Source organism: Capsicum annuum, chromosome 8 (genome assembly GCF_002878395.1).
Source record: "Capsicum annuum cultivar UCD-10X-F1 chromosome 8, UCD10Xv1.1, whole genome shotgun sequence".
In the NCBI taxonomy this organism is placed as follows: Eukaryota; Viridiplantae; Streptophyta; class Magnoliopsida; order Solanales; family Solanaceae; genus Capsicum; species Capsicum annuum.
Window position 1 is genome coordinate 142,376,844 of NC_061118.1, and position 10,136 is coordinate 142,386,979.

The 10,136-nt window shown below is 34.9% G+C and overlaps 2 protein-coding genes across 3 annotated transcripts in view; one reads left to right on the forward strand and one right to left on the reverse strand.

Annotated features, from left to right (window-relative positions):
- The first annotated feature begins 319 nt into the window (after positions 1 to 319).
- Positions 320 to 6,753, forward strand: LOC107839120 (ribosomal RNA small subunit methyltransferase NEP1). Of its 2 annotated transcripts, none has more exons than XM_047395864.1 (8): positions 320 to 453; positions 1,684 to 1,982; positions 2,449 to 2,541; positions 5,185 to 5,329; positions 5,440 to 5,550; positions 5,634 to 5,716; positions 5,792 to 5,849; positions 6,480 to 6,753. In XM_047395864.1, the coding sequence occupies exons 2-8, from the start codon at positions 1,713 to 1,715 to the stop codon at positions 6,557 to 6,559; spliced, it is 840 nt and encodes a 279-aa protein (XP_047251820.1). In that variant the 5' UTR covers positions 320 to 453; positions 1,684 to 1,712; the 3' UTR covers positions 6,560 to 6,753. The 2 variants fall into 2 exon arrangements, with proteins under 2 accessions (XP_047251820.1, XP_047251818.1); XM_047395862.1 differs by having other exon boundaries at positions 338 to 494.
- Positions 6,754 to 6,975: 222 nt separating this feature from the next.
- LOC107839119 (MLO-like protein 5) overlaps positions 6,976 to 10,136 on the reverse strand; it is a 12,818-nt gene continuing 9,657 nt past the window's right edge. The window contains exons 11-14 of the mRNA XM_047395861.1: positions 8,534 to 8,569; positions 8,392 to 8,459; positions 8,230 to 8,290; positions 6,976 to 7,625 (exon numbers count right to left, since the gene is read on the reverse strand). Coding sequence (XP_047251817.1) covers positions 7,317 to 7,625; positions 8,230 to 8,290; positions 8,392 to 8,459; positions 8,534 to 8,569 — 474 coding nt within the window. The 3' untranslated portion in view covers positions 6,976 to 7,316. The remainder of the gene's footprint in view (positions 7,626 to 8,229; positions 8,291 to 8,391; positions 8,460 to 8,533; positions 8,570 to 10,136) is intronic.

The following is a 10,136-nucleotide window of genomic DNA, read 5'->3' on the forward strand; positions in this document are numbered from 1 at the left end:
TTCGGAGGCAGCGATATAGACTGCATACATCTTACCCTCCCCAGACCCCACTTTGTGGGAACACACTGGGTTTGTTGTTGTTGTTGTATAAATAAAGATAATTATTGAAATCAAAATTTATTCTTACCATAATTATCAAAAAAGTTAATAAGGAGAGATAGAGTATTAAAGACTAAACAATAGGAGAGAATAACAGATAATATTTTTTAAAAATTATTATAACTTATAATTAAATCCTTAATTTAATAATTATATAAAACTATTGCTATAACTTGCAATAAGCAATAGAGCATAATTTTCACTTAAAATAAGAGTTCAGGCCCAAACCAACCCAATTGAAAAAGCAAATATCGGCCCAAGACCATATGAGCATAAATCCTCACCCCTCCAAAAAATCACAGCATCTCCGCAGCTATCAATACTTGTCTCCCTTGTTTCTGCAGCCTATTCCAGGTGTGTGAGCGCCTCATCTTCTTCCGGACTCCTATTTCGTGGTAACCATATAGCTAAATATTGTAAATATTATTTATTCCATCTATATAATTGTGTTTCAGGTGATTCGCTCTTGCGGAATATTTATCAGTGATGTACTAGTTTTCATGGATTCCTGGCCATGAAAATTGTGACTATTTTTGAAAACAAAATAGTTCCTTAGTTCCTCGATTCATTCCCTGGTAGGGATGGCAATGGGCGATTCATTCCTTAGTTTTCATGGATTCCTGGCCATTAAAACCGCACCGCGTGCCACTTAAACCTGCATAAACCCGCCCCACAATCATACCCTCGGATAACCGCAACGCCCCATGTTTTTATTTTTTCCCTTTTTTTTTTGAAAAATTTGTAAGTGTATTGAAAATCATAATATTTTCAAATCTACAACTAGAAAATAATAACTAATTTCTATTATATCACTTTTCACTAAAAAAAATTTATCAAAAAGTATAACGTGTATAAGTAATGATCAAATATCATATTTTTATTCAAATGAATAGAGATGTTAAAAAAACTACTATAAAATTATTTATTTGTAGTGTTATGTATGTAGTTTTAAGTATCATAAAATTTAAGTAAAGAACACATATACTTTTAGGTATATTCACGAGAACAATATTAATTTTTAGCTTTTTTATTATTTTAAACCTGCATATACCCGCAACCCGCGCCGCACCATTTTAAAAAAAAATTACTTTAACCTGCACGCACCCGCACCGCACCGTATACCTTAAAACCCGCACCGCATAGCTTAAAACCCACACCGCCCTATTGCCATTCCTATTCCGTGGCGTGAAATCCATTGTTGGCAAAGCATCCTTGTGTACAAATTGGAGTTGTTTTTGAATTTTTATGAGTAATTTCGAGTGAAAAAGGTGAAATTTTTTTAAATTCCTGAAAAATTTTGGAAAGTTGAACTCCGGACTATTATGGCCAGAAGAGTTTTTCGGAGTTTAGGAAAAAATAATAAATATTCATGGCCTCTGGAAGAGTTTCAAAAATAATTTTTAACTTTGGGAATATGTTATATAACAAAATTTTACCCTTCTTTTCTATGATCATTCACAAATAATATAATGAAAAACATAACCATGGAACTGTACTTTTTTGGGTAATTGCCTAATGTCATAGCATATGTATAGCCGATTTTGTATCAGATGTATAGCTGACGATATTTTTGCTTCGCTGAAGTACTGAGCTACTTCTAGGTGTGATAAGAAATGGTGCGTGCATACAAAGTAAAAGGGGAGAAGAGAAAAAAGAAAGGGGAAAATTATGATAAAGAAGAAATCGAGGAACATTTGGAAGAGGAACCAAAGGTGTCAGAAAAAAGAGCAAAGATGGAACACACTGCGGCAGACACTGAGGCAGCTGAAAGAGTTGTAGATTTACTAGCTGGCATTCCTGTTGTTGCAACTGATCAAACCAGTAAACCTGGTGTTATTTTTATCGTTGAAAGAGCTTCTCTGGAAATTGCTAAAATTGGAAAGGTCTGTCTGTCTGTCTATGCAATGTCATTTGGTTTATCTACTTTTATTATGGTTTTGATTACACAGCTTTGGAATGTCTGCTTTAGAAGAAGCTTGTAGCTTTTTCAGTATTATATTTATCCAATAGTCCATCTTGTTATTCCCTCCTTTATGATTTGTTTGTGTGGTTTTGACTTGATACAGAGTTTAAGAAAGCATAGACGACTTTTGAATCTTGTGGTCTTAAACTGAATGTACTAAAGCCCTCGTTAATCTTGTGGTCTTAAACATGCCATGTGTAAAGCTAGAGTTAAAGAGTTGCCGAAAAAAAGGAAAGAAACATTCTTTTGAAATGGACTAAAAAGGAAAGTAAGGGAAAGGGAGTATTTATCTTTGGCATCACATATAATGCTCACCCTTCCCTTTACTGTGTATAAAAGAAGGGGAAGTTATTGTGTGTAATGATCTCTTCCTCTTGTTGATGCAGACTTACCAACTTCTGAATTCGGATGAACACTCCAACTTTCTGAAGAAGAATGGTCGAAACCCTTCGGATTATCGGCCTGATATTGCTCATCAGGTTAGTTGACTTTGGAACTCCGGGCCTGTCTTGTTGCTCAATATTCCTATACTATGAACAGTATGGTGTTCCTGTAGACTTCAGATTTAAGTGTGTGTCATTTGAGACACTATCTACCTATGGTCCATAGATCAAGGGTAACCACTAACCAGCAAGAAGTTGTTTTGTCAACTTTTTGTGGAGATGGCTGGTGGATTGGGCTGGTCAGGTATTGAGTCCAACAAGTGAAAGTATGTTGTGAGTTGCTACTTGATCCTGTTAGAGTGAATGAACTGATTTGACTTTTAAACCTATGTTAGTCAATTTGGACAGCAAAAACTAAATCAAGCAAGCTGAGACACCAGAGTGTGTGTGAACTCGCACATGAGCTCAATTAATTGACATCAAAACATGCTCCTTTTGTTCCAATTTGTTTGATGGTATTTTATTGGGTAGAAATAAAAATAAATGAAGAGTTTTGGCACATAAGCTAAATATGTGTAAGGTGTCAAAATTACCCTTGTCATAAAACTATTTGTCTACGTGTAGTGAGACCTCCAGCAAGTCATGTTGATGGCAAAAAAGGGATGTAAAAAAGTTTATCATAGGGATAGTAAATGTAATTTAGATAGTTTCTACGTCAATGTAATTTAGATAGTTTCTAGACGTAGAATATTGGCAATCTTTTTTTTTTTTTAGGAGACAGGCAGAAATGGAAGTGTCAAACAAGTTGGGAATGGACTATTAAAGAATCTTTTAGATGATGTCTTCTAATCCAAGGTCAAGTTGAGTCTGAGTAACCTCATATTAATCAGTGCTTGAATTACTAAAGTGAAATGATGATAAGGAGAGAGATATCTGATGGTTGGCCACGAAATCGCCAAGCAGTAATTTTAGTAGCTCTTTGATAATATATTGATATTTATTTATTATTAGTGATTATGCACTCACTTCTCTAGTGGAACTTTCTGTTTAGTCCATGTGTACCCTTACCTTTTTCTAGATTTTGTGTTGTTGAATACATGGAATACGATTGCAAACAGATTCTTCTCATAAATTATGTCCCTTTTTAAAAATAAAAATAAAAAAGAACTTCCGGTGCAAGATGTGTACAACAAGTTTGTAAAGATGAGTTCTTTCATACTCTACAAAATATGTTATTTTATCTGCCCAGTAATCTATACAAGTGTGAATATTATGTGTACTCCAGAGGTAAATGAGAAACACCAAAATCATTTCCCTTTGCACTATGGATCTCTCTTTGACTTCCAAAACTCTGTAATTTTTTCTCCTCTGCCATTTTAGTTTATCAGAATGGAATCTCAACATAGTTGTGCAAAACATTATCCATTTCTCCATCTTCTGCCAAATGCCATCTTACCAATTGTCATGGTCATACTCCATTAAGCAAGATCTTGCTTATTCGATGTAGAATCTACTTATTCACTTCTACAGTCAGTATGTGTTTTGTGTCCCAGAGATAAGAAGAAAATTCTGCTGAAGAGTTTAGAGAGAAGATAACGAAGTTAGGACTATGGATAAGTGGCTAAGCCTGTTTTTTCGCGTAGTTACCCAACTAAAACTTAATGATTAAGTTCCTGCCGCTGTAAAAGGAGAAAGAAACAAAATATGACATCAGATGCCTACTCAATCCATCACCCTCTGGTCCGTGGAACTCAGGCTCTCTCTATGCTGCATTGTTTGATTTATACATTTGACTATGTCAACTGCAGCATGACGTCTGTCTGTCAGCTTCTTTATTCTTTCAAAAGCATTGCCATTACCTTACATGAAAAGCTGCAGTTATGGATTGCTTAGGCTGTGGGTTTCCTTTCCCATTTTTGTTCAGTGTTAGTTCTTTAGAGTGAGTTCATCAACTTGATCTTGCTTCTTTCTGGTTTAGGCTCTGCGTGTATATTGGAACTGGGGAGCATAGATGGAATTGCAGTGAAGAACCTAGTGCTTCTTCTTTATTACTTCCTCCGTCCATCTTTACTTGTCTATGTTTGACCTGACACACCTCTTACGAAGCAACAAATAGAAGGTTAACTTTACAAAATCACCCCTATTACTTATAAGTCATCTAAATATTGGTAAATGAAAAATATTTAATAGCAAGGGTAAAATAGACAAAAAATGGTAAATTATCTCTTGGTTTTCCAAACTGGACAAGTAAAGTTGGCGAACTATTTTTAGTATAATGGACAAGTAAATATGGATGAAGGAAGTATATAATTTCTTGTTGAAATAAGAAGAGAAAAGAAACTATAAACAGCAGTTGCTAAAAGTTCAATAGAAAAGGAGGACACAAGATTTTTCATTCCTTCCTGTTCGATACTTCTTCTAGCGGGAGTTATATTTGCTTGATTGCACCTTGGGGCTTGTAGCATGTCCAATGCTTTCCTGTGAAAGTCCTTACTTCGTCTATTACCCTCCTTTTGGGACAATAATTACTGCTTCCATCCGTTTTCAGTACAGTACATAAGTGAAATAAGTTCTAATTCCTTGCAAAGCTAATGAATGAAAGGAATTGTTTTTCATTTCACCAACTTCATTTGCACTTAGTTATCGCAAAAAGTTGATTGTTTTATGAGGTGATGCAATTTGTTAAAAATCCTCTTCCGTCTTTTCCCTAATATGTTTAAGTTTTTCCTCCTTTCACAGGCAATGCTTTCAATTTTGGATAGCCGAGTGAATAAAGCTGGGCGATTAAAAGCTTTGTATGTGAAGACTGAGAAAGGTGTCCTTTTTGAAGTAAAACCTCATGTTCGTATCCCTAGGACATTTAAGCGATTTGCTGGCATCATGTGTAAGTTAAATTACCCTGAGCAAAATTTCTTCACTCATCCCTGTTCATGCTTTTCTTCCCATCTGAGATTTGTCTAATTTTTCTGTTTTCTGATGTTGCTTCAATTTCAGTGCAGCTGCTACAAAAGCTGAGCATAACTGCTGTTGGTAAGCGAGAGAAACTGTTACGCGTTATAAAAAACCCTGTTACACAGTACCTACCCATCGACTGTCGGAAGATAGGTGAATAATTTTTCTGTTTTAGTTCCTTCTCTAATGGAATGTTCTTGACAATGGACTAATACCCCACTTTGCCCATGCATCAGGCTTCTCTCATAGTTCTGAGAAGCTTGTGGATATTCAGGACTATGTTAATGGTGTCAACAATGACACGAACCTTGTTTTCGTGGTATGCTCTAGTGTAATTTTCTATAGACTGTTTTTTGTGTGAAGTTACAGTTTACTTGATATTTGTCATATACAGGTCGGGGCTATGGCCCATGGGAAAATTGATAAAGATTATGTGGAAGATTATTTATCAGGTAATCTAATTCTTCCTCTTCTCTTGTTATTTTGTGTCGAATAAAAATTAGAGTGCTGTCATTTCATCTTCCGACTTTGTCTTGATTTGCATGGCTAGTGTTTAATGCGTAGGAATGCGAACATCTATTACTTGTGCCTGTATGCTCAATCGTTAACACTAGGATGCTATTGATCTTCCTGGAGATTAAGTAGTTTTGGAGAGCCACTTGTGACTTTAGCAAATGAAAATTATAGTTTGCAGCCACTGTAGAAAGTAGACATGGTTAGAATGTCCAACATAATTGTTGATTTTTATCATATTATCCTAGTTTATGCCATACTCACGCAAAACTTGGTAAGTGAGATGGTTCTCTCCCTATAAGTTGTTTGGTTCATTGTCAGCCTGTCAACTCTGAAACAAATTTATGCGGGCTTTCAACTGCACCTTAACCTACTTGATGCTTCTAAACCATCCTCGGAAATGAAAATCCGTCTTGTTATACTGATAAGTTTGTCAAGTTACTGGCGCAATGCATGTATATCCTATGTAAATGCTCAACTAGGTCCACACTGTTTTGGCTGCATGAAAATCATCTTGGCAAATTATTGCTGCAGCTCAATCTTGTCTAATCATCTAATGTATCTTGCAGTTTCAGATTATCCATTGAGTGCTGCATACTGCATATCGATGATCACGAATGCTGTGGAGCGCAAATGGAAGATTTTGTAGATTTTTACCTTACCTGTATTCTCCCAAGATGTACTTTCTAGAATGTTGTCCTTGCCAGTTTTCTTTCTGTAGGCCTTTCTAGTTGGCAAGGCAAATACTTTTGGAGTGCCCTTTTTGCCAGTTTTCATTATGAATTATCAACAGCATTGGTTCTGCTTTGTTTCCAAATCCAAAAAAACTCATCTTACTTACAACAGGAAGCAGCCATTCGACGGTCTATTGTTTAATCAATTTATTGTAACAAAAAATCATTGACATCATCAATTGTTTTAACCATTTAGCCCCCTCAGCATGGACCTGATTGTATAGTAGAGAGCGAGAGTTGTAGATCAATTTGATCCATTTGCAGTTGGTGGAGTAAGCTATGTAAGCATACTATGAGACCTTAATGCTGATAAAATACCAAGGACATTAGATTCAATACTTAAAATCTGTATTAACTAGGAACTTTCAAGTGTAACATGGTTTTAATATCCTTCATTGCACAAGCATGCAGTCACTTGGGTTTTAATATCCTTCATTGCACAAGCATGCAGTCACTTTTCTTCTAGTAAAAATAATAGTACAAATGGTGTTTACAAAATCGAGCATCAAACTGGAATTCAGAACAAAAACCTATTTTTTCTACAATGCTGTGCTGGAAAACAGGGTGGCAGCCAAATCTCAAGTTTTAGTTGTGGCATTTCAACATCAATGTATGTTCCCTTCATTTTTTCCTTTCTATGTGACGAGTTATCTCTGCTCATTATTGTCTGAATCAATGACCTGTAAGTAGGTCAGGATTTGCGGGCCGTGGCCGGCCTTCCTCTGGAATGTCCACGCTAGCAACAATGTTGGCGGTCTGACTAGAGGATGATGGCACTACGTTAGACATTTGTATTCTGGATCCGCCACCACCTTTTGTACTCGGGGAAGTATCAGGCGAGTCCCTCGGACTCCCTAATTTTCGTGTTTCGACTGGTCCAGGCTTTGTTGGTGGTTTCTTCTTTTTTGCATTCCTATGCCAATTCATCAGTGCCTTGGAAGTTTGATCATCAAATATAGATTTCTTCATGTTTGATCCCATCTAGAAAATCCAAACAAGTGAAAGCGAATCAATAAGTCATTGTATTTCTTGCATGGGATGTGTCTACTTGTGGTACATCCAAACGCTTAGCCTCATGAATGTCAAATCACGAGTTTACTTAATTTCATGTATGGCCACAGAGCTATCCGCTATAGATTTGTCACATTAATGCAACCGAGCTTTACCTACTATGGTAGTAAAGTCACTGAAATTTCATTGAACTTTACTATTACGTGGATAATAAGTTGACTTTTCTTGTTATAGTGGAAAAGGTGAGGAAACAATATCTCTCCCCTCTTACAATTTGAATAAAAGAAAATAATCTTTAATTTGAGATCTCTTGCCGTCATTAATGTGGCAAAATATTATTGTGATTTTACTGTCTTCTTAGGTAATATTCAGTGACCATACATGAACTTATACCGTCAAATCATCCCAAGCCCTTTTGAAGTGACTTGGCCGCTTAGTCATCCAAAATACCCTAACTGGTAAGATAAAAACAACAAATTGAGAGAGTAGACGGGCTTTTTCACTGCCATTTCTGAGCTACCATCATAATGAATCTGAAACAATAAGGCAAAAAGAAAACTTGAAGAAGAGTTACCTGGGTAACTAGTGCGTACAGTGGAAGTGTAATGTAGCTGCACAAAATCTGAACACCTAACCTGACAAAGCATCAGATAAATTGACAGTATGGTTGTGGAATTCTAAATAATTTTGACACTTCAAAAACTTAACACACTGTAGATAAGTACTTGTCCCTTACCCGATAGCAACTCTCAATATGGCTAGGAAAAAACTATCGTGGAAACAGGAATGGAGCCCGAATTCATACTGCAGAACATGGTAGGCCATCATGTTAAACCAAGTAGTAGATATGAAGGAATTGGAAAGACAATTTTACTTACCGTTATCCAAAGGAAATAAGTGATCTCGAACGCATTCTGCAACACATAAACGGGAAAAGATTAAGCCTAATATTTGCTTCCAAATTTAAAAGTGAGAGCATCATCAGACACAAGCATTTCCCAAATGGAAGATCACCAAGACTAAACTTAACTAATTAAGAAACCAATCTTTTATGTTTATCATTTATGAAAAACATCTTGAAAATGTTTAACAGAAAAGATTATTAAGTTCTATCTTATCTGTACATTTGAGAACCTAAATCCATTGGAAAAACTTGGCCTTGCAAAAGGGCTGAAGTCTAAAACTGCTCTGAAGCTTTCCAACTTACAATAGTTCAGGGAAATTGGACTCTGCACTACATTCATACTCATTTTCGTAAAAGGAAAAATTAGGATAACACCACGATTTATCTTTACTAAACTACATAAAATTTCTACCATTTTTATTAATCGCCTAAATCGTTTTTTCCCTTAAAACAGCTGGATATATCCACAAATCCATAAATTTCGAACACATAATTTAATTATGTATCTCCCTTTGGATTAGTTAATATATTATATATCTCGACAAAGTAGTTTCAGAAATTGATGTATCTTAGTAATCGAAATTATGTATCTCAACTTCAAAATTATGTATCCAGTTGCTAATTATGTATCCGAGCAAAAATGAAGTAATTAACTGTTACATTTTAAGTTCAAAATTATGTATCTGGATGCTAATTATGTATCTGAAAATTATAAAATAAGAGATTATTTGTAATTTAGCAAAGAGTAGGATAGAGAGTAATTAGGGGTAAACTTATTAAGACTTATGTAAATTTTTTTTCTTTTTCTTTTTAGTGTGTCTGGTATGGAGGAAATCCAATTTTCCCATGTCTGAAGGAAAGCCCGGTGCATTAAGCTCCCATTAAATGTCAAGTCCAGAGAAGGGCCGGTTCATAAGGGTCTATTTTACGCAACATTACCCTACATTTGGTTGGTCAAAACTTTTGAAAAATATTTTCTGTAGAAAAAAATTTCTTAAAAATAAGTAAAATAACCTCCCTAGTGGAAGTAGGAAAAACAAGTTCCATAATGTTTACCCAAATTGTACACAAATATTTTTGGGATAATATTTTTTGTTTCCTCATCAAACACTAGAAAATATGTGAAAAAAAAGGGGTGTGTTTGGTATGAAGGAAAATGTTTTCCATAGAAAAGATTTTCCTAAATATTTTTCTGAAAAATAAGTTGATTTCTTACTTGTTTTTTTATTTTTGGTTGGTGGATGACAAGTATTTTCTGAAAAATGTTTTCTAGTATTTGATTGGTGAATGAAAAAATATTTTTCAGAAAATACATTTTAGTGTTTAGCTAAATAGTAAAAACACATTTTAGAAAATTATTTTTGATCCGAAAAAATACCCTTTTTAAGGTGTGTTCGATATGAAGGAGGAAAAACGTTTTCTAGAAAAATAAGTTGTTTCTTACGTATATTCTTGTGTTCGTTATGCAAATTAGGTAAGTATATATTTTCTAAAAGTATTTGTATATATTTAATAAAAACAATGAAAACGAATAGGATAAGAAGGGTGGGAACAGAAAATGTTTTACAATTTTTTTT

Bases quoted from the DNA above. Each gene is read 5' to 3' on its own strand.
- LOC107839120 (XM_047395864.1), top strand. From the start codon at position 1,713: ATGGTGCGTGCATACAAAGTAAAAGGGGAGAAGAGAAAAAAGAAAGGG. The intron at 1,983-2,448 runs GTCTGTCTGTCT...TTGTTGATGCAG, and splicing joins AAATTGCTAAAATTGGAAAG to ACTTACCAACTTCTGAATTC. The intron at 5,330-5,439 runs GTAAGTTAAATT...CTTCAATTTCAG, and splicing joins GCGATTTGCTGGCATCATGT to TGCAGCTGCTACAAAAGCTG.